The sequence below is a fragment of the Haliotis rubra genome, unplaced genomic scaffold (assembly GCF_003918875.1).
Source record: "Haliotis rubra isolate DU_JTF1 unplaced genomic scaffold, ASM391887v1 Scf39, whole genome shotgun sequence".
Taxonomy (NCBI): domain Eukaryota; kingdom Metazoa; phylum Mollusca; class Gastropoda; order Lepetellida; family Haliotidae; genus Haliotis; species Haliotis rubra.
The window spans coordinates 1,538,729-1,563,122 of NW_025767068.1; the positions used below are offsets into that span (position 1 = coordinate 1,538,729).

Here is a 24,394-nt window from a genome sequence, read left to right on the forward strand (position 1 = left end):
CTGTAAATCCTGGCAGTTGGCATCTTGGGGAAAATATTGCAATGATGCAAACTCTCCCTGTTTTTTCAACCTACCTGGACTGTTCAGCATAGATTACAATCTTGTTCATTGGTCTGTGATCATTGTTTGATTGTACAATATTATTACGGACATTTGACCATCTTCTAGGGTCAGTCTACCCCCACTTTGCCTGGATGAGTGAAACAAGCAGTCCAGGGTTTAGAGTCCACACAGCAATCTCCAGAAACATTGTCAAGTTTAGTGGGCTGAGAGTGCAGCTCACCTAGCTGACCAGCAACAGTTGTCGTTAGCTATGCAACATGATACACACTATACATTCAGAGTTTAAACGGTACCAAAGTTATGTTATGTTCCCAACACTTAAATTTAGGAAGAATGCAAAAACCGCACAGGAATAATTCAGTTCACATTTTTTGTTTTAATTGCAAAAATAATTAATGTACAAAATATATATTGCCACATCCCTTATATTCACAAGCATAATGTCTAGAAGAAATTCTTTATGACAGTTGTCACTGCCTTAGCCCACATGGGCACATGTCCGTCTTTCCGCTTGAAGAGTTCTGAGGTGACTAGGTTCGAGGATTGGTACAGTCTGACATGCTCCTGAAAGTACAATTGAAATATGATTATGCCATGATGGTTATCCCAGGGTCCTGTCAACAACACTCATGTCACAAATGAGGCAAACAATAGGTGGGACCCCGGAGGATGTACAGCACAACAAAACTTAACTCATGAGCATTTCCATGATTTGTTCCTGCCTCTCACGGACTGAAACAAATGTTACATGATGCAAGAGACTTTGAATAAAATATGCCTCTGTTCACTCAGCAGTGAATGGGTACCTGGAAGGATGAGATGACTATGTGACTGTAAACCTTCCAGTGCTGCACAGGCAACTTGTATACACCCCAGAATTATTGTAAGCATGCTTCACTGAGTTGCAATATGAGCACGACCTACCACATAATCAGGCAACAACCTATGATTATAGTGAGTGAGTGAGTGAGTTTGGTTTTACGACGCTTTTAGCAATATTCCAGCAATACCATGGCAGGGGAGGTGGGGGACACCAGAAATGGGCTTCACACATTGTGCCCATGTGGGGAATCGAACCCAGGTCATCAGCGTGACCAGCGAATGCAATAACCACTACTAGGCTACCCCACCACCCCTACCTATGATTATAAATTGTCAGATCAGATTCTTTGAACTCTAGCAAACAACTTGTTTAATAATGATGTTTATTCACAAATACCCACAAGTAACATTTCAGATTTTGCAGAGCAAATTAACTCATGTTATACAAGCATTTTCAATAAAGTCTTTGTGTACTGTTGAATCACTTGAATGCAAGCCTGGCTGATCAACTGAATGTAACTAGGTCCCAGTACTTGGATACTACAATTGGCTGACGGTATGTTTAGAGTTGGTAGGTTGCCAAGTGAATGCCTGCTCCACTTCATTTATTGTAACAGGAGTGGTAGAAGTCTGTATCACATTATCAGTAGAGTCAAACATGATAGACTGAATTACCTCTACCTAGAAGGATTAACTACCTGTACATAGAGTTCCATTCACTGTATCGTTTGATATTGATTGTACTAGCTACAGTCAACAGAAGTTGAAAACCCCAAGACTTTCTAAAACCACTCAGGTCTTCAGTCTTCCAACATTTTCAGCATGTAAACACTAATAACAGTAATAACCAGCGTCTTTATTACAACTCAACTTAAGCTTTATCAATAAGAAAGACAGCCTAGATGATAAATGAAATTTTCTGTACAAGGTTAGTACACTGATATTAACAAATGTTGAATTGATTAATTTACATGGGCAGAACTGTACTGATGTTCATCTTTTATTCTAACAATTAATTGAAAGCAGAACCAGTTTCCACATATGTTTTGTATGTGAATGCCCTTATACCACAAGCACTAACCTCCCGCAGTTGTTCCCTCAAGCGTGTGTTCTCAGTTACGACAGCCAGCTGACACTCCAGGTCTCGATACACTGACCTGTACCCTGGGGGACAAGGAAAGACAGACACAACATGTACTGTGGTGGACAGCTCTTGTAACCTGAATGAACTTCAGTCAGACGGTGGACAGGAACATATGATTGTTCAGATTGTTAAATCCTTAACACTTTGTGATTGGCATATATGACTTAAACATGGACATAATATGTGAGTCCATAGGTCATCAAGACTAAGTTGAGCCATATATTTTTCTGTGAAAGTTTGGTATACTTTGTCTTAATGTTGTTCAAAAAGTTAACAGCATAATTTATGTCTGTAATTGTAAGAGAATATGACATCAGATCAACATTTCAAACAACACGGTTTGGCTCTACAGATTACGCTGGTGACTGGTATATTTGTAAAAGAAGGCAGCTGGGCAGTCAGTGTCTCACAAACCATGTGATATGTTCAAGAAGAGTACAGACTCTTTGTGATGAAGTAGCTTACCGAAGTTTGGAGAGCCTATAAAGGTAAGGCTTGGGAGGCTCTCTCCAGGAAGGTAATACCACAAGCCTTTCACATGGAAGGTCCACTTGTCTCGGAAGTACTCAAACATCTGTATTCTCTGTGTCTGACCATACCACACCAAGCTCTTAAAGAACAGGTTAGCAATGTGCACATAAGCTGTTGGTATAGATCCAGCAATTCCCTTGGCTCCGAAGAAACCATTCACCTTTGAGGGAGTAATAAACTTGGCATCAGCACAAAGGGTTGGAAATATGAGCAAATATGTCAGTCTATGCACTGACTGAGTATATGAAAACAATATTTATTACTCACCCACTGAAGATATCACTGTTTAATAATTTTACAATGTTATTACACATTGTGTAATAACATCACGTGATGACGTACGTATGACGTAAAACTGATTTACAGTTATGACGTCACAATGCTAATACCTCACAATAGTATTGGACCTCTCTTGACTCACAGAAAGCTGAGAGTCATCACGCTTGTTGAATTCTAAGGAAAGAAGTACTTTGCTCGATATTATTTTGCTAATGTTGGGTGAGTAATAAATAAAATACTAAACAAGCAATACCATATTTATGAAACTCGTGAATGGTATTGGTATTACACGGGACATTGTTTAGTATTCTCTATATATGTAACATACGAGGCATGGCAAAGGTTCAAAGGTGTTCATGGATTGATGTTCTAAAACAAACTTATCAATACTTTTTTTTCATTCATTTGAAAACATTAAAAGATAACATACTTCTGGAGATGCCATTAGAATGCCATACTTGGCATGCGACTCCTGGAGAATTACATTCATGTAGTGATCGGTCAGGTTGAAGTAGCCAGAGGCGAGGAGTATCTCATCCCCTGGAGCTGCTGATCGGAACAAGTTCAATGTGATGTTCTCATCATGTGTGATCCCTAATGGCCCCATCTGTATCAGTGGGTACACCAGTGTGTCATAGCCAGACGTACTATCTCCATCTTCTTCACAATGTGTGCTATCATTCTCAGCCTCCATATTCCATGAATCTTCCATTGATGAAGTGAGCAGGTTTTGAATTTGTTTCCTGGCTTTCCTCTTAAATCGACTTCCATCATCTTTATCTAAAATTTAATCACAGGCATGATTCAAGGCAAGACAAACACAAAGCACAACAAGTTAATTTCTGTAATTAGGTCTGACTGACAGTGCCTTGTGGTACAGATTTTCTACAGCAATATTTACATATTTCTAGAAGAGGGAAAGGGAACAGATATTTCTCACAGTTGACTAAAGTCAAAAATATAAAAGTGATCACAGAATGTGGCACAGTTACTGACCAAACATACATGATGAACAGCTGTTGATTTTTTCCTCTAAAAAGTGTTGGAATATAGTTTACGCTGTTATTTCATTTTCATTAACACTTTACAGACCCATCACAGCTATGATAAGGAAAAGAGAAACTGACAGTTACCCATCAAACTGTCCATAATCTACTGTCATCATCATCATGCTAACTGCATACATGACTCACCATCAAACTGTCCATAATCTACTGTCATCATCATCATGCTAACTGCATACATGACTCACCATCAAACTGCTAACATGCATGTCCATCAATCCATAATCTACTGTCATCATCATCATGCTAACTGCATACATGACTCACCATCAAACTGTCCATAATCTACTGTCATCATCATCATGCTAACTGCATACATGACTCACCATCAAACTGTCCATAATCTACTGTCATCATCATCATGCTAACTGCATACATGACTCACCATCAAACAGTCCATAATCTACTGTCATCATCATCATGCTAACTGCATACATGACTCACCATCAAACTGTCCATAATCTACTGTCATCATCATCATGCTAACTGCATACATGACTCACCATCAAACTGTCCATAATCTACTGTCATCATCATCATGCTAACTGCATACATGACTCACCATCAAACAGTCCATAATCTACTGTCATCATCATCATGCTAACTGCATACATGACTCACCATCAAACTGTCCATAATCTACTGTCATCATCATCATGCTAACTGCATACATGACTCACCATCAAACTGTCCATAATCTACTGTCATCATCATCATCATCAACATGCTATACATGACTCACCATCATGTCCATAATCTACTGTCATCATCATGCTAACTGCATACATGACTCACATCATCATAAACTGTCATCATCATCATGCTAACTGCATACATGACTCACCATCAAACAGTCCATAATCTCATCATCATCATGCTAACTGCATACATGACTCACCATCAAACTGTCCATAATCATGACTCACCATCAAACAGTCATCATCATGTCATCATCATCATGCTAACTGCATACATGACTCATGACTCACCATCAAACTGTCCATAATCTAACTGTCATCATCATCATGCTAACTGCATGCATGACTCATCACCATCAAACAGTCCATAATCTACTGCTGTCATCATCATCATGCTAACTGTCATATCATGATCATCATGCTAACTGCCATCATCTACTGTCATCAATGTCCAACTACTGTCATCATCATCATGCTAACTGACATGACTCACCATCAAACTGTCCATAATCTACTGTCATCATCATCATGCTAACTGCATACATGACTCACCATCAAACTGTCAGTCCATAATCTACTGTCATCATCATCATGCTAACTGCATACATGACTCACCACCATCACTGTCATCATGCTAACTGCATACATGATCACCATCAAACTGTCCATCATCTACTGTCAAACATCATCATCATGCTAACTGCATACATGACTCACCATCAAACTGTCCATAATCTACTGTCATCATCATCATGCTAACTGCATACATGACTCACCATCAAACAGTCCATAATCTACTGTAATCATCATCATGCTAACTGCATACATGACTCACCATCAAACAGTCCATAATCTACTGTAATCATCATCATGCTAACTGCATACATGACTCACCATCAAACAGTCCATGCATACATCACCATCAAACAGTCCATAATCTAATCATCATCATGCTAACTGCATACATGACTCACCATCAAACAGTCCATAATCATCATCATCATGCTCTGCATACATGACTCACCACTGCATACAGTCCATAATCATGTCATCATCATCATGCATACATGACTCACCATCAAACTGTCCATAATCTACTGTCATCATCATCATGCTAACTGCATACATGACTCACCATCAAACTGTCCATAATCTACTGTAATCATCATCATGCTAACTGCATACATGACTCACCATCACACAGTCCATAATCTACTGTCATCATCATCATGCTAACTGCATACATGACTCACCATCAAACAGTCCATAATCTACTGTCATCATCATCATGCTAACTGCATACATGACTCACCATCAAACTGACGCAAGGTGTAATTCTGTAGATACATGTGTCTCACCTTTAAATGGGTGTATAGATTCCTCATCAGCAAGAGCTAGAGTGTTGTCATGCTTCATCTTGAAGGAGAGGTTGCCTACTGTTTTCACCAGATTGTCAAAGAAGTCTGCCAGAGACTTACTGTCATTGAATAGCACATATCTATCTTGTCTATTGGTGAAGTAGTTGTCACTCAGATTTGCCCTGTAATTAGATGTATGTTCTCCGATATCACAGGAACAGGAACGAATACCAATTAGTGCTCTGACTGTTTATCCAAGTCAGATACCAAAAGAGGAGTATTCAGACACAAGCCAAAAACAAAATACTGAAGACAGGACACACAAACAGGTGACCTAAAGAATTAGCAATGATCCAGAGGCACGATGACACACAATCAGTCAAGTCTCAGGGGCACGATGACACACAATCAGTCAAGTCTCAGGGCCATGATGACACACAATCAGTCAAGTCTCAGGGCCATGGTGACATACAATCAGTCAAGTCTCAGGGGCATGATGACACACAATCAGTCAAGTCTCAGGGGCATGATGACACACAATCAGTCAAGTCTCAGGGGCATGATGACATACAATCATTCAAGTCACAGGGGCATGATGACACACAATCAGTCAAGTCTCAGGGGCATGATGGCACACAATCAGTCAAGTCTCAGGGGCATGATGACATACAATCAGTCATCTCAGGGCCATGATGACACACAATCAGTCAAGTCTCAGGGGCACGATGACACACAATAAGTCTCAGGTTTGGTACATGAATTCAGATAAATTGTGTTTTACAACCAAATAGTAATCATGGTAACAGACACACTTGACTGAATGGTTTGCGATATCACATGTATATGTTATTTGTTTTAAGTCAGTTGAACGTTATATATACCAGTAAGCCTCAAATGGACTTTAAACATGACAGTACTAACCATGTGCACTACCATGTGACCTTAATACATACCCACTAATGATAACACTGTCATCGAACAGGTACACTTTTAGGTGGGTCAGTCCAATAGTTTCGTTGAATCTTTCAGGCACAACTCGTTTCAACAAACCCCTCAGATCTGGAGTATGGTATAATGATACATCAACAGTAGAAGGGAAGTCTTTAAGAAGAGACTGTAACATAGTCCTTGAACTGACAGTCGTCCCTCTGGATCCCCGGGTGTAGTCCAACAGTATGTTCACCTTCATTGCAGAATTTCCAACTTTCCTGGCATTTTCACATGCTTCTCTGATACAAGCCACCTAGAAATAGTTCCAGCTCTTACTGACATCTGTACACTACTACATGCCAATGTAATATATATATGTTAATATACATGATAAAACAACTACATAAAGTACGTCATATTACTGTAGTTAGTAAGCTGGTTTAACACTTCTCTGAACAGTATTCCAGTCATATCACAGCACGTCGGCTTGATGTGGGACGTGAGCCTAAGTGATGAAAGTTTCAGAGATTACCCCTTTGGTGAAACTGACAAACATGGGTATGTTGCTGATAAACCAGAAAACATAACTGGGGCAAAATAGGATTGTAAACCAGGTTTCTGGCATGCCTGAGGGACGCAACTCTGCACTGCGAATTGCCCCTCCTTAGACAAATTGACCATCCCTGCCTGCCCAAATTAACATAGATAATCTGGCCATGTTATAACAAAGAAGGGTGTGAAACAAAATGTAATATCACCAACAAAACAAAATGTCCAGTGATTCTGGTATTGAAGGTTTAGGCATGACTGTGTGTTATTCATATAACAACATTCAACATGTTCCTGGAGACATTAAACACATTACAGTGTCAAAATGACATGTGGACAGACTTACATCGGATTCATTCTGGCATCGAGGTGAATTTAAACTTACCTATTAAAATTTGAATTAAAAATGTAGCAGGCACAGAACAAGCGCTACATTTTGAACTTCAATGGCTGATGCTTATTAGAGATGTGCGGTAGTGAAAAAAACAAACAATCCAGTTGTGTGGGCCTAGGTTTATTTCACACCTGGTGATGCTGCTGAATCAAAATGCAATCCAAAGATATGTGGAAGAAAATCAACAAGAAATGTGACTGACCACAAACCTTCTATTGTGTCAAGTATACAGCTAGCTGACTACCCAAGCTGGCTACCCAAGCTGGCTCTAAAGACAAAAGGGCTGAAGTGGTGAAGGGCTTAGGTTATTGTGTTGGGCGGTGAACATGTGGTAAGCATGCTCAGTGAACTGGCTGTGAATTCAGTAAAACTGAGTGATACTTCGTTAAAGGCAGGCTGAGTAATATGATAATATAAAATGACTAAAACTGAGCAATGAAATTTGAATTATTTATTTACATGAGTTCTAATTGATACACAAACTGCAAAAATATACAAAATCTGTCACGGTAAAAAAAAAGTACCTAAATTACAGACTGGCCAGCAATTCTCAGATGTGTAAGGTGCATTAACACATATCATACCCCCTTATCTGGATGCAAGTTAACAGTATAAATAATAATACACCAAACTATACCATATTTATCCAAATTATGTCTCAATACTTGAAAGCTACTCACAAGATCATGTTCTAGCTGGCCCGTACCAAGATAGAGGGATGCAATTGTTATTCTGCTTGTGGCCTTCCTTGCTTTGATCTAAAATAAAAAAAGAAACAAACCCAACACAATTTGCAATTACTTTATGGAACAGGCAAGTAGTGACATAAGTGAATGTTGTATGGCAGTTATGAACCTTATGTAAAGCCATGGTAACTGCAAATACTTGTTTCTAGACTAGTGAACTAGTGTTTGATAGACTGAGCAACAGTCAACAATACCAGGGTACTTGTACTTGTAGGTTCTGAGGTAAGGTAGTTAAGACCTCTGCCGCCTGGAATACAACAGTATAGATATCCTCCTTCTTTACATTCACCATTATCCATGGATCCAGTTTCATTGATGGGGAAAATAAGAATCTATGGTATCCAGAACTTTGTCATGAACATCCTGAAGGTGTAAAAATAGCCCTTAACACAATAAGCCAATAAACCAAGGAAAGTTACATATTAGGCTGAACTACATGTTTCAGAATCGATAACAATCTGTGGACACATCTCTAATATAGATTAAAACAAATTTAACATCCATTATGCATGGTTTTACCTTGACTCACAAACATGGGGGACCCACAATTATTAGTTCAAGGGTCCTTGATGACAACATGAAGGTACTGTGAAGTAACAGACTAGAGAAATGTATGTTTTGATCATTTCTTTAGAGTCTGGAATGAATCATCAATCAGGTGGACTGATGGATGAAATGATGCATGTTACTGCTCTGAAGGAAACAACCAAATAGAAAGAAACAAAAGTCATAGATGTGTATTGGGTACAAAATGAATAATACTGAGCAACCCTCTGGACACAGTGAACTGTTTTTCAGTGTTCATTCTCTAAATTCGTGCATACTGTCTGGATGCACATATACGCGTCGCGTAAAACCCTGCATTATGGTCTTGCCAAGGGAATAAAGTATGCCACACAATGACTTGCTGTTTTTGTTAACATTTATTGAATAATAATCACACAAAGTAAAGTAACAAGGCAGTAATAAGGCTCTTTTTACAGAAACTACTCACACAGGAAACACAGCTTATCCCCGTCGTATGGTGGTACGATTGTAACAGTTAATACTCCCTGTTGGTTTCACATTAGTTTCTTTTGGTGGGAATAATACTTCTAACTAAATGACACTAATGCAGTCATAATCATGATCGTTTTTGCGATATATCCGACCTCCAAAAAACACAAATAGCACAAGATTTACCTTCAGAACTTCATAGAACTGTGTTGGTTCAGTGATAACCAAGACCTGATCGCCCTTCACTCTATAACAAGGGGTGAACTTGCCTATCCACCCAAAATAGTCAAATACACATGTTCTTGTGGCACAGTGTCTGTGAGATGCTCGTGCTGTATGCTGTAAAGGATCACTGACTCCTGTATGGCTATTGTTGCACTGATATGTTGCGTACCTGAATGAAAACATGTTATGAATTTGATTTCCTAATAAATGAAAATACATATGGATATCTAAGAAAAGAAAAGAAAGCGTTTAACATTTGATTTCCTATGAAAATACATATGAATACTGTATCTTAAAAAGAAGACCATGAAACATTTAATATTTGATTTCCTAACAAATGAAAATACATATGAATTATGTGTCTTAAAATAGAAAGCCATGAAATATTTTAGAACAGGGACTCTTCATAATGCTCCATTTTAAACAGAATATTCATGCATCAAAAGAAAACAATAGCAATGAAGATTTATCCTAGGTTCATAGTGTGGCCATCAGCAGTTTAACATGAATAACCTACTCAAGCACACCTTCTGACTCTGAGATGATTGGTGCTTGTTTTATTCCCTATTTGCTGAGAGACAGGTAGGCTAAGAACAAGCATTATCTTCTAAAATATTTTGGTATGATGCTCATCAATTATTGAACCACTGACCCTCCGGGCAGAGGCTTTATCCACCAGACCATGGACACTGTTTACTTCATTGTAGCCCAGGATATGTAGGACATGTTATTTGAAAATGATACTGCTATGTTTTGCACATTCAGCAGAATTGGAGAAACAGATTGAAACTTTCACTGCTAAAACCCTTAATATATAAGCACACATTAATGATGTTAAGATAAGCAGTGGAGCTGGTTCATATATATATTTCCTTATCCCTATGTAAATATAATGTTAAAACATAGACACATTTTTCTCAATGGCAACAAACATCAGCATGCTCAGAAAAATTTACTTTCAAAATACTTTCGCACAATAATGTCTTGGCGTTGTATGTAGTTTATTGGCATATTTCATATTTGCTATCATATAAATGTTGTCTTTTTTCAAGTCACTTGTCAATTATGATATTGTACTTGAACAAAAGTTTTAAATTTTTTTATAGCATAGATGTTATAGTCTACCTATATCAAAAGCACTGAAAACATAATAACTGTCCAGGTTACAAAAATGTCCAAAACCAATGCACATAAATAATGTGCATGCATGGAGAAACCTCAATGAAACATTTCTTCAACACCTGTGTACCTTGAGGTGTAGGGGTGAGGTCAAGGTGAGTTGTGAAATCAAAGCTGGTCGGGTACTACTCAGCTTTAGTAATTTGACTTCTGGTTGATATCAATATAAAACTGTGATTCATGCTACTGAAGTTTTAGCCCAAGTTTTATATTGATTTTTACAAGGGTCTAAGCAAGATCAATTTAATCGCTGGTTGGTGAAGGTGAAAACATGTAGAATAAAACAAAAATAATGGAGTAAAGTCGTTTGCTATATCCCATGACGATTTTTACACGGCGATAGAGACATATTTCACAGCCAGACGAGGTGACAACTCAATGTAAAAACAGCAACTGTTCATCCATTAGGCCAGGGTACTTTAGTGTAAATTGTCTTGACAAATCCCCATGAATATATTCAATATTGTCGTGTTTGAGACTGAATAGGAGGTCAAAATCACAGAGCCCTGTTTAATTAACAATGATATCGTTCTACTGTATATCAGTTTTAATACAGTTTTAGGAAGCGTTTGCCCAGAAATCATGGTATGTTATCGTAAGGAAGTTATCGATACATTACAAGCGTTTATATAATTACTAGTTATGATGGTAAAGTTCATTACTTGTTTTTAGAATCAGAATCATCATCGCTTGACTTTACGTTCAACTTTAACATAAAAGCAACCATGAACCTTGAAACTGCGTTAAAATGTCTATTTTTCCAAGTCAACAGCAGCCGATAAGCATGTTTCTCCGCCATGTTGATGCAGGTTTATGTAAAACCTCATTTGGAAACAATAACGGAATATTTAACTTGTTTCTGTTGTAATATGTTAAGTTTGCACAATTTAATACAGTGTGGTATACATGTTGAATTGCTTAGTGTTTTAGATTATTTGTTTACTGTTAAATAATCTTTAAGTAAAAGCAATAAACTATTGTATTGTCCGTTTTATATTTTCTACGAAACCGCACCTCAGAGCGAGGCTGTAACCAGGGACGTGGCATAGCAACTTGCCATAGCAACTCCGCTTGGCCGCCATTCCTGTCAACAATGTCCTGTCTGGGAACGCTCTGCAGTACAAGAGGGGAAGCAAGGCGTTAAAACTGGCATATCGATGGACCCCTTGTTAGTTTGAAGTCACCTCTACACCAGCAAAACTTTAAGACTAGTCACAATCATGGCAAGCGAACTTGAACTGAACGACACTCGTGTCGAATTCATAGCGGACTATGTTTTGAAGACCATGAAACTGAAGCCTGATAAATGGATGAAAATGTATAATGTGGACGAAGTGAAGCAACAGTTTTTGGACTACTTTGAAAAATCAGAACTTGCATCACTTATTATATCGTTGAGCAGCTCTGGGACACTTTCTGTGGGGTTTGAATGGCCATTAAGCCCAAAAGGAAAAGCCTGTTACTTTGTGAAAAAGGCAAGGGAGCCAATCCAAAAAGACACACCTTTGAGAACTGCATTACTATACGGTGATCTTGCTCTTTCACCACTGGATCAGCTATCAGCATTTGTCGATGAGGTATGTCGATAATCGTTTTGCTTTAGAAAATATCAGGCCACTCGCTCCAGACTTGATACCACCATTAGACTACCATTAAACAATAGAAAGTAGGCCTTTTTGACCACAGAGAAAAGGGCACCTGTGTATATTATCAGTATGAAGAATACAGAGTATTCTTACAGTACGAGAAGCAGGAGCATTGTCACCTAGTGCTGGCAAGATTTAGATTTAAATTTAATTTGTTAAGTATAGCCTATAGATTTAACATACGTAACTGCTATTTCAATGTCTATGTTACATGGTATGGATACATAGTCTCCTTCCAAAATCCAAATCTGTGCAAGTTCATACAACTAAGCTTATGTTTTAGACTGTAACCAGTCTCACATACTGTATGTGTTTTAGGTACAAAACAATTGAGTGAGCAGAACAAAGCTTTCAATACATCTGTCATCACTTTAGCAAAATGTAAAACCTATCAAACAATTTGATGAACCATGTGGTGCAAACCTATATTTCAGGTTCTAGTGCCACTGTTGTCTAATGAACGAAACCATGACCACTGGCCAAAGGTTGTTTCCCATGATGTCACACGCCATGTACATAGCCTCAAGAGCAATGTGTATGTTGTGTCAGGACAAGCTAAAGGCAAGACATTGCTTCCACTGCCTGTTGGAGCTGAGAGAGTGGAGGAGGCAACAGTTGAAGATGAAAAGTGATTATTTTTGTTTCATAAATGAATGTATATATTTTTCATAGAACTAGAGTGTGAATTATATGCATAATGTTTTCTGTGAATAATGTCACAGTCTATTTGGATTGTATAGTGTTTGAATTTTTCTGTAATTACATACATATGGCCTCTTTCAGGGACACTTATGACAGAAACCTAGTCCATGCAATTGAATCTGTGATAATTGAATGGACACATCAAATCAGAGATGTTCTTAAGAGGGATTCTGCTCAGCCTCTTTTGGAGGGACTTGACCCAACCCCATTTGTGGAACTTGACTTCTGGAAGAACAAGGCCACAAACCTTGAGTGTATTTATGAACAGGTATTTTGTTTATTCATTTGAAATAATTAATATCATTGTAACATTAGACAATAATGAATTTTAAGACTTTCAATCCTGCCTGCTTCACTTGCATTGCCAGGTGCTTCACTTGATAAAATACACCATACACGTAACACTAACAGTTTATGTCTAAAGTGTTAAAGTTGGATTGAAAATGATTTGGAGCAAAAAGGTCAGCATCTATCAAGCTATGAACACATCTCACTTAAATTACAGGCATTTAAAAATATTATCTGACATTCATTATTAGTGACATTTTTGTAGCTGAGGGATCCAAAGGTGAGGAAGATGGCTGAATTACTTGAGAGAACCAACAGCAGTTACTTCCCTTCTTTCAAGAACATTTTCAGGGATGTGGTGGCAGGTATGTATTATCTGCATGGAGTGAAATCATTTACATTATTGTTTTCATAAGCTTCCCTTGAAATTGAAGTACATTTTTGTGTTATGTTAAGCGTCTTGAAAATTATGGGAATAAATCTTATTCAGCTCTGACTGAGGCACAAGACATCAACCTGTACCTGAAACCTCTGAGACATCTCTTTGAGGATCTGGAGCAGGCTGAGTTTGATGAGAGCATCCCAATGCTTGCCCCTCTCTTCCACACCACATGTCTTGTATGGGCCAACTCCAAGTACTACAATACTCCAGCCAGGATCATTGTACTCCTGCAGGAGATATGCAACATGGAGATTGAAATGGTAGGTTCTTGAGACAATTTGGTGTGAATATTATCTTATGAAAGATACAATAAACATTTGAGATGCAATGAAAATGCTCACTCAGAGTAATTTATAAACAGATTGTGTCATGAACAACTTTTAGGCTCTTTATATTTCCATAAGGTAACGGCAGTTCAGAGAAAGTGAAGTTTGCAACCTCTTCCATTAGCCATTTCACTCAGTCATTTGATTCAATTTCAGTAGAAAGGCTGAACATATATCTGGCTCAAATTCAATATCGAACAGAGTGTTAGAAAGACTGCAGTATTTGGCCATGTGCCAAGTGGTTTCTGCATATGTCACTTTACTTGGAACAGTGCCAGTGGAATATGCTGGCACCTATTGAAATGTGACGCACGGTTTGAATGAGTGCCAACACATAGATCATAATCATTGAATTGATCTTGTGTTTGCTTACATATTGTTTGTGTGTATAGCCAGACCTTTTTTCTGTTGTTTTTTATTTGTTTTGTTAATATAGCTTGTGAGTGAGTGAATGAGTGAGTATGGTTTTACGCCGCATTTAGCAATATTCCAGCAATATCACAGCGGGGGACACCAGAAATGGGCTTCACACATTGTACCCATTTGGGGAATCGAACCCGGGCCTTTGGCATGACGAGCGAACACTTTAACCACCAATAAAACTTGTGATATCAATTAGCAGAATAAATGAATTTAGGGACATCTGATTAAAATTCTGAAATATGATCTCAATTTAGCCGTTTTGGCATATTCTCAAAATGAAAGTTCAAGAAATTTTGTTGCAAAAATCCTGATTTTTTCTATTTATGCTATCAATCTGGGCAGTGTAGTGATTCAGTCAACACATTGTGTTTCAGGCTAAAAACTTCCTTGAACCTTCTGAGCTGTTCAAGGGTGAGGTTGAAGAGACAGTGGAGAAGGTCTGCAAAGCAAGTAAAGTTCTGCAGAGTTTCCGCAACACATATGAAGAACACAAGGACAAACTGAAGACTTATTTCCCTGAAGGGGAAGAAGCAAGAGAGTGGGAGTTTGCCCCACAACTGGTCTTTGCAAGATTTGACAAATTTGCTGACCGAGTGGAAACTATCAAGGTAACACTGATTCAGTTTAGAATGGGTCCCTGGTAACATAATGGTGGTCATAAGAGATGACTAACATGATTATATGGTCAGATTCAGGGAACTAATTTGCAAGTCATCGTAACCTTATTGGGAGATGATGCACTTCGTATCAGTCACATGATTGTGTGGTCCCAACTCGGCTATTTACATCTGTTGCTATAGAGCATCCTCTAACAACAAAGAAAACATCAAATAAATAAAAAATATTTGAATTTGTGCAGCATCAGTAACTTTTAACCCAGTAGATAATAACAATAAATGTAATATGTTGGACCAATTTTTATGGTTATTCATTTTTAGACCACCTTGTTCTTTTGATTTGTAAGTTATTTATTGATCTTATGTTTTAAAACATCAGTAATTCTTTCATTCACAGCACGTTTATTTCGCACATGCTTACTGTGTTGATTCTTCCAGGAACTTATGGAAACTGCCTTGGAAATGATGAAACTTGAGAAGATTGAGCTTGGTGGTATCAAAGGGAAGTCACTCAGTGCTCAGGTTGTGCAGATCTTTGAAGAGTTCAATGAAGTTTACAAGGTGTTTTCTGACCGTTCTTATGACTGTCTTGACCCAAGCAGTAAGGAATTCCTTGATGACTACAACAGTTTCTTAGAGAAAATTGGAGACTTTGACAGAAGACTGGCAACCATAATTTGTCAAGCATATGATGACTGCTCAGGACTGGAGGCCATCTTCAAGGTAATTTTCTTTCTATGAATGTGCACCAATTTATATAACTAACGTTGATTTTAAAATCATGTTTGGGAAATGTTTACACGGACAAGCTTTCTTACAATTTCAGTTGTCTTTGTTGGGAAAATCTGGGTCCTTTTCTAATAAATATATTTGTGGACTAGATCTTCATTGATATTAATAGCTGTACCTGTTATGGCATATATTCACTGATTCATCCTTTGAGAATCATTGCTGCCATAGATTTCTTACATTATTCATGTCATTTTTTTCTTTAAGCTAATTGACATCTCAGGAACACTGCTGGAGAGACCTCTCATCAAGAGTGATTTTGATAAGAAATACCCAACCATTGTCACAAAGATAAATGACTGCCTTGATGAAGCCAAAGTTATCTATGATAAACAAACGTTAATCAAGAAAGAGACAAAGAGGGCACCCATTCACAAGAATATGCCGGGAATGTCAGGTGGACTACGATGGGCCAAGGAACTCCGGGATAGAATATCTGTACCCATGGGAAACCTCAAACATATTGAGCACCCGTAAGTGATGAATAACTGGCATATCTATTTGCATACATTCCTTATCCATCATAATGTGAAGAAATGTAATGCAATAAAATGTCATACCTTGTTCTAAAACTGTGAAGTTGTGTGATCATACAAAGTTATTGTGACCATATTTTGCATGTAAGTTAATAAAGTTTAAAACTGTGTTATAAAAATTATCTAGGATTATGATCTTTATCATGATTTTGTTCTTATTGGGAATTTTTGTCCTGAATTACAGATGTCTGGAAAGTGAAGAAGCAAGACTGGTGTTTACAAAGTATGAAGAAATGATGAAACTGCTTGGAGAGTGAGTTTATTGTTTTATTGTTTAATACTGATGTGCTTCCACAGATATGTAATGTCTTGATGAAATATAAATGTTTGTAATCAATCTTCAGTAGTGGTGGTTTTAAATTTGATTTTATATGGAATCTCTTTTACTGTGCAAAACCTCATGCTGGTGTTTGTGTTTAGGTGGGACGGACAAATCTACAATGAATGGACACAGGGTGTGGATGAGGCTTGCTCATTTAACCTGTCACAGCCCATTCTCACTAGAAGTGAGGAGTCAAAACTCATCACTGTCAACTTTGATCCACAGGCAAGTCATACATAACATAGAGCTTACTACCTCACAAACTGCACGATATAATGTTACAGAATTAACACTGTAATGGAAATGTTGAAGGTCATGTGTATCCTACTGATTTTAGGGAGTCCGACACAATTCTTTGTGAACAGTTGAATCCCTAACTCATGCAAGGGTCTGCTGAACAAGGATAAGAATTGCAGATCTGATCTCAGTATGGTTGTTTTCCCTCATTAAACTGACATCCTGTATCAAAATGCAGTTTAAATCAGTCCAAGTCCCTCACTGAATACGGCCAAGTTTCCTTCTTTGAATAATTGAGAGAATCACTATAAAACTGGTTTTCCAGCATCAAGGAGAAATTATTAAATGATGATATTGATATCTTTTATTATTTCAGCTTGTGGCAGTGCTAAGAGAGGTGAAATATCTAGAAATTCGTTCAGAAGAGGAAATTCCACAAAGTGCTAATGCTATGTATGACAGAAATGACACATTCAGGAAGTATCTTGCCAATTTGGACCTTACTGTGCAGTGGTATAATAAAGTCAGGTCTACTGTGCTGGAGGTAGAGTATCCACTGATAGAGGGACAGTTGAATGATATCGACGTCCAACTGGAACAAGCAGAGAAAACTCTCAACTGGAATGGAGATGGTGAGTCAGTTGCTTTAGGAGGATATTTTCTTGGAATTGGGACACACTGTGGTTTGAAATCTAAATTACAAGTCATGTTGTTGGAATGGTAATCATTGTTGATAATGCTTCTACTTTTTTCCAGGTATATGGGATTATATTCAGGAAACAAGGGACAAGGTGCATGACTTAGAAACACGAGTTCAGAAGGCCAAGGACAATGTTGAAAAGATCCAGAAAATTATGACGACATGGAGCAAGAACCCCTTGTTTGTGAGGAAGGAGGATAAGTATGATTCCTTGTTGAATCTGGATGACAGGGAAGATAGGCTCAATAAGCGCTACACAGAAATCAAGACGGCTGGAGAGAAAATACATGGTTTACTGAAGGTATGCACGGTCACATGAGATTTGATTTGAAATTGTGTTAATTGATAAAGGGCTACCTAAACAATATCTTAATTTTAGGAGACAACATGAAATTTTAGGGAAAATAATGTCAATGCTTTGTGAAATAAGTTACTGAAAGTGCTAAATCATATGAAACAATAAATATTATATTGGTGTGATAAAATACTTTAAAAGCTATGTGTTTCAGTTTATTTATAAAAAGGTGAAAAGAGCAAGTATTGAATTTTTTTTTAATATGCACTGCATTCTTATGATAATTAACTGTATTTCAGGAAAATCTGGAGTTCTTCAAGGCAGATGCACAGTCAGACACATGGAAAGCTTATGTTGACTATGTAGATGAAATGATTGTGGATGGATTTTTCAATACCATGCATTGTAGTTTGCAACACTTCTTGGACAATACTGATCAGAAGAATACTCCACCTTCACTGTTTGAAGCTCATTTGGAGCTGCATGTGCCAGACATGGTGTTCTTGCCGTCACTGGACTATGGTATTGCTGATGGCTTCTACGACTTAGTGGATGGGCTTGTTGGGGATATCTATAAACAATCCTCTCTCATTCCAAGACTGGCAGTGCACAGTGGCCAGGAACACTATCAGGTACAAATGTGATCGGTGATTCTCTGTTTGTGATACATTCTGAATGGGGGCGGTGGGGGTAGCCTAGTGGTTAAAGCGTTCACTCGTCACGCCGAAGACCTGGGTTCGATTCCCCAAATGGGTACAATGTGTGAAGCCCATTTCTGGTGTCCCCCGCTGTTATATTGCTGGAATATTGCTACAAGTGGCGTAAAACCAAACTCACTCACACATTCTGAATGGGAAATGGTTGTGATTCAGAAGATGCAAAACCAAGAGTTTTCTTCTTTTTCTTGTTCATAATTTACTGAACATGTTAATGAGTTTGTCGAAATATTTTGTCCTGTTGATCTTCCTGGGTCTTCTGGAGAAAAAATGATAAATGTAATGTCACATGTATTAATTGTATGTTTGTGTCATTTTGCAGCCTGACTTAGAGGACACGGAGGAATTAAGTGAAATGCGGACAGATCTGATGGAAAGAGTACAAAACATCATGAACAAGGCATGCGAGTACCGCAACTCCTTTGACAACTATGCCTACTTGTGGGTAGATGACCGTAATGAATTTATGCGACAGTTCCTGCTGTACAATCACGTGCTGACCACTGAAGAGCTTGAAGCCCATGCTGATGAGGGTGTGCCTGAATGTCCACCTACGCTTGATCAGTTCAAAGAACAGGTATGACAGTGTCCTATTATCTCAACTGCTGATATGTCTTTAAGGTGTTGTTTTACGCACGTATGTTAAATGGCATCAGATGAACTAAACATATCTGACAGTATTTGTGATGAATGAGTTTATATATTGTAATGAGAATGAATTTGTTTGTAGATCGACACGTATGAAAAGATCTATGAAGAGGCAGAGCATATTGGGGGGAATGACGATATTTGAGAGTTGGTTTAGAGTTGATGCTAAACCCTTCAAACAAGCCCTGCTTAACATCATCAAGAGATGGAGCTTCATGTTCAAACAACATCTCATTGACCATGTCACCAACAGGTATGTTTTAGTGGGTGACTGGATAACTTAAGTGTTAAGAGCATTTGGTAATAGAACTTAATTGTTCTTGTGAAATAACTTGTGACAGAGGTACAGATAAGCTGCGTATCTGCGTAAATTAAGCAAATATTTATGTGAAAACTCAATTCCTGTAAAGTCTATTGCGTACAAGTATGCTTGAAGTTATGTAAATACTCAATAAATGTCAAATTGTAGCTTGCGTATCAGTGGATAGATAAACTAACTGAAGTATATTGAGAGGTTCCTATCAGAAAATGAACTTGACAACTTGCAGGTTTTCTTATCGTTTCCCATATTACAGATCCAGTGTAAATCAAAACACTAACATTTAAACTTTATTATATTTTTTTAAAATTAATGGAAAATGGCAAAATACCCAATTGAGTTTGAGTGAGGTGAGCACAATTTATTTCGTTACTCAAAGGAAAATTAGGATACCCAAGTGAGATGAAGACAAGGAAGTACATAACTCAATGACCCAAAAGGTTATCTGTAGCTCTGATGTGAAACTTGTTCTCAGTATCCACCACCATTGTGTAGCTGGAATATTGCTCAAATAGCCAAACTATTCTCTCTCAATTTCAAGAATCATATATCTTTTAGCTTTCTCATAGTTATAACACTGATGTATGACTAAAGCCACTGGTATGAAGCCAATGTCTAGTACAGTTTTCATTGGTTTACTATTATCAGTTAAGAATAATTTAAATTATAGCACAGGTCTTAAAGGTTTTGGCACAGAATGTAACACTATTGCATGTTTGATATCATAATTAGGCATTTAGAACTAAACAAATCGTTCAGGGTCTTACAAATCATGTTGAACAGACTATTTCTTACATTTGCATTTTTTCTACAGCTTGAATGAGTTGTCTGACTTCATCAAGGTGACAGACACCGGTCTGAACACACCAGTTGAGGAGGGAGACTATGACGGGCTGGTGAATGTCATGGGGCATCTGTTTTCTGTGCGAGAGAGACAGAGTTCCACAGATGAGATGTTTGAACCTCTCAAACATACCATTGAACTGCTGAAAACATATGAACAGGAGATGCCAGAGGAAGTGCATGTCCAGCTTCAGGTCGGTAGATTTTTATGTACAGGTTTATGTTCCAACACTGTTTAATTCTTGTGTATCTTTTGAAGCGAGCAACAATATTTTTCCTTGACAGTAGCATATTGACAAATTTTTCAAAATCATTTTCTACTGGAATATTTTGGAAAGATTCGGTATATAGGTTTGCGAAAATGACTAATGCTTGTCATACATTGTATTGTCAGGAACTACCAGAACAGTGGAACAACACCAAGAAAATTAGCATCACCATCAAACAGACAGTTGCACCACTGCAGGCTAATGAGGTGGCCAACATTCGTAAGAAGAGTGCCACCTTTGATGTCAACCAACACAAATTCAGAGAAAGGTTCAGGAACATCAAACCATTCAGATACGACTGTGAAAGGCCGTATGACTTGCTTGACAAGGTTTGTATCCCTGATCATCTTATTTCTCTATGTGCAATAGACCCCCAAGTCTATTTCTGTTTGCTTCAGTTTGCATTTGCATTAAAAAAAGGTAAAAACATGTTAGTGAAATTATATCACTTTGAGTAGTTACCCAAGGTAATTTTTTGCGGCAACAGAGTGCTTCGTCTTGCATATTGTGAGCTTTTGTGATATACCACTCACAAAGGTTAATTTGTTTTCTATGAAGCCCTAGTTATGGACAAGTTGACTGAGTAGGGACATCCAATTGTCCCAGTGTTGAATATTTTACCTGAAGAAGCTGATGAAAGGAATATTTGTGTTTTTAGAATAATGAAGAAATCCTTACCATGGAACGAGAAATGGCAGTTCTTCTGGACAGTGCTGGTCTGTTTGAGGTGAATGTTCCTGACTTCAAGCAGCTGAAACAGTGTCGTAAGGAAATCAAGCTACTCAAGATCTTATGGGACTACATCACCATTGTGCGCAGTAGCATAGATGACTGGAAGACAACACCATGGAAGGAAATCAATGTTGAACAGATGGACATGGACTGTAAAAAGTTCGCCAAGGATATCCGCACCTTGGACAAGGAGATGCGAGCCTGGGATGCCTATGTTGGTGTTGAGGACCAGGTGAAGAACATGCTGACATCACTCCGAGCTGTCAGTGAGTTGCAGAACCCAGCCATCAGAGAGAGACATTGGCAGCAGCTGATGGCAGCCACCAAGGTAACTTTACTCTTACATATGAAATGCTGTTGAATCAATGTCTGTGGAGATAATTGAACCAGATGAATTTTTTTTACCTGAATCTGTTGTTTTGCCTCTTGAAATGTTATAATTTTTCCTTATCCAGACTCAGGCTTATTTGCTTTCTCTTCCCCTTTTCCGAATGGTTAGTGGAAACTTGAATCCCTTCAAAATTCCCTAGAAGCGAACGTACAATCATTCACCCTGAGCTACCTCCTTTTCTCGCCAAAAAGTACCTGTGCACGCACAAACCTCACTCTCTCTGAGAATCTATTTGATTGCTTTCTCTCCTTTAGGTGCGCTTCATGATGGATGAAAGCACAACCCTGGCTGATCTCCTCTCCCCTCAACTTGCACAACTATGAGGAGGAGGTGCGCAACATTGTGGACAAAGCTGTGAAGGAGATGAGTATGGAAAAGGTCCTTAAAGAGCTGGACGTCACATGGTCCAACATGGAGTTCGAACATGAGAAGCACTCCCGTACTTCCATCACAATGATCAAAACCAGTGAGGAGCTCATAGAAACACTGGAAGATAACCAGGTCAGTTTCAACCCACAACAGTATAAAAGCTTCAATAACATTGTCACTGTGTCACTGGAGTTATAGAGCACTATTCATACACAATGCCTCATATTCTCATTCCAATATTTTCCAGGTACAACTTCAAAACATGATGACATCAAAGTACATCGCTCACTTCCTAACTGAGGTGTCTGGCTGGCAGAAGAAGTTGTCTACAGCAGATCAGGTGATCACCATCTACATGGAGGTACAGAGGACCTGGTCTCATCTGGAGAGTATCTTCATTGGCTCCGAGGACATTCGGAACCAGCTGCCAGAAGATTCCAAGAGATTTGACAACATAGACTCTGACTTCAAGGTAATAGGGCTGAGGGGGCCTATGGATTCAGTTAAAAGGATGATGTGCTGTATTCTTGCTGTTATTCCGGGTGGCATTATCCCAGGTGAAATCTTCCAGATCAGGACATTGTAACCAGAAACATATCGTGGATAGAATTGTCCTTTCCATATGTGTAGATGTTCTCAGATTTCTTCGTCCATCCGGAAGGCAAGGACTTCAGACTGAAACTACAGTAAACCATTGAATAAACACCCAGCATTTATCTTTTTTGGAAGTACCTGTGATCTGGTGTTTATCCAAGGGAGACTAATTTGTTTTAGAAGTGGACTTTTATATCAAAGCCTAGTGTTGTTTCCTCACATCATGTACTAGTATCCTATAGATATTATTTGGTAGGTATTTTCACCCTCCAAAATGTAGATTTGATATTGACAGTATTTGGATGTGTTATAGTCATTTGTAAGCAATTGAGATTTCTTCTGGAAAATTGATTCATGCTGTTATTTTTTTTTTCAGGAATTAGTTGGTGAATTTGAGAAGAGTAAGAATGTTGTGGTTTCAACCAACCAGCCTAAATTGTATGAAAGATTAGAAGCATTGCAAGGTTCGCTGTCAATTTGTGAAAAGGCTCTTGCAGAATACTTGGAGACAAAGCGTCTTGCCTTCCCAAGATTCTACTTTGTGTCATCAGCTGACTTGCTGGATATATTGTCCAATGGCAATAACCCACCAGTGGTAGGTCATCACTAATAGGATTGCTTAGACAAAAACAAACTAAGCTTCAATTACATATCTGTTATCAATATGTATCAATGCTAAATTTGCAGTCTGTATGCATCAGTGTTTGCATGATAAGATTAATTGAATATAATATCTCATTGGGTTTCCTTTTGAGATCTGAGGTAGTATAGGGCTTTACACATATATGCTTGTCGGAAGAAGCCACTAAATGGCCAGGCTGGATGACTTTGTTCATGTTGTGTCATCATACTGGGATGGTGCTCATGCTATCACTCACTAGTTTGTTTTATCCAAACTGAAATATTTACAGGCTGACTCTATATGCAATGCTTGAATATTGCTGAGTGTAGTGTAAAACATCAATGCAAGCAACAAACATATCTTATTTTGATGTTTTCCTAATCATGTATATTCCTAATCATTTGCAGGTGTCACGCCACTTGACCAAACTGTTTGACAGTATGGCTAAACTCAAGTTTGATATGGACTCAAATGATGTTGAGCTCAAGTCAGCAAGTGGAATGTACAGCAAGGATGGAGAATATGTTGATCTGGACAAAAAGTGTGATCTTTCAGGACAGGTTAGTCAGTGGCCTGCTTTATTCTGACGG

At 38.2% G+C, this 24,394-nt stretch overlaps 2 protein-coding genes across 4 annotated transcripts in view; one reads left to right on the forward strand and one right to left on the reverse strand.

Moving 5' to 3' along the window:
- Window positions 1-424: 424 nt before the first annotated feature.
- Window positions 425-11,786, reverse strand: LOC124286718 (CDP-diacylglycerol--glycerol-3-phosphate 3-phosphatidyltransferase, mitochondrial-like). 3 transcript variants are annotated; one of them, XM_046723142.1, is made up of 9 exons: window positions 11,710-11,786; window positions 9,761-9,968; window positions 8,513-8,590; window positions 6,913-7,202; window positions 5,960-6,141; window positions 3,270-3,619; window positions 2,495-2,720; window positions 1,967-2,049; window positions 425-627 (listed from the first exon to the last, which is right to left on the reverse strand). In XM_046723142.1, exons 1-9 carry the CDS (start codon window positions 11,775-11,777, stop codon window positions 508-510), a joined length of 1,605 nt encoding a protein of 534 aa, XP_046579098.1. In that variant the 5' UTR covers window positions 11,778-11,786; the 3' UTR covers window positions 425-507. The 3 variants fall into 3 exon arrangements, with proteins under 3 accessions (XP_046579098.1, XP_046579099.1, XP_046579100.1); XM_046723143.1 differs by having other exon boundaries at window positions 11,641-11,774; XM_046723144.1 differs by lacking the exon at window positions 11,710-11,786 and adding an exon at window positions 10,452-10,547.
- Window positions 11,787-12,052: 266 nt separating this feature from the next.
- The window catches only part of LOC124286699 (dynein beta chain, ciliary-like), a 32,189-nt gene continuing 19,847 nt past the window's right edge, over window positions 12,053-24,394 (forward strand). The window contains 24 exon segments of the mRNA XM_046723115.1: window positions 12,053-12,555; window positions 13,059-13,252; window positions 13,408-13,594; window positions 13,880-13,979; window positions 14,105-14,316; window positions 15,180-15,413; window positions 15,861-16,145; window positions 16,419-16,684; window positions 16,932-17,000; window positions 17,168-17,294; window positions 17,683-17,938; window positions 18,063-18,307; window positions 18,601-18,933; window positions 19,340-19,594; window positions 19,748-19,789; window positions 19,791-19,918; window positions 20,799-21,021; window positions 21,222-21,425; window positions 21,755-22,156; window positions 22,474-22,521; window positions 22,523-22,720; window positions 22,836-23,060; window positions 23,559-23,777; window positions 24,212-24,364. Of these exon segments, the coding sequence (XP_046579071.1) occupies window positions 12,199-12,555; window positions 13,059-13,252; window positions 13,408-13,594; window positions 13,880-13,979; window positions 14,105-14,316; window positions 15,180-15,413; window positions 15,861-16,145; window positions 16,419-16,684; window positions 16,932-17,000; window positions 17,168-17,294; window positions 17,683-17,938; window positions 18,063-18,307; window positions 18,601-18,933; window positions 19,340-19,594; window positions 19,748-19,789; window positions 19,791-19,918; window positions 20,799-21,021; window positions 21,222-21,425; window positions 21,755-22,156; window positions 22,474-22,521; window positions 22,523-22,720; window positions 22,836-23,060; window positions 23,559-23,777; window positions 24,212-24,364 (4,962 nt within the window). The 5' untranslated portion in view covers window positions 12,053-12,198.

What these genes read in the sequence shown, in the direction of transcription:
- LOC124286718 (XM_046723142.1), bottom strand. Translation starts at nt 11,777, where the DNA reads ATGGCGGAGAAACATGCTTATCGGCTGCTGTTGACTTGGAAAAATAGA. An exon ending in AGTTCTATGAAGTTCTGAAG is followed by an intron (nt 8,591 to 9,760) that starts GTAAATCTTGTG and finishes TTTTTATTTTAG; the next exon opens with ATCAAAGCAAGGAAGGCCAC. An exon ending in ATCTATACACCCATTTAAAG is followed by an intron (nt 3,620 to 5,959) that starts GTGAGACACATG and finishes ATTAAATTTTAG; the next exon opens with ATAAAGATGATGGAAGTCGA.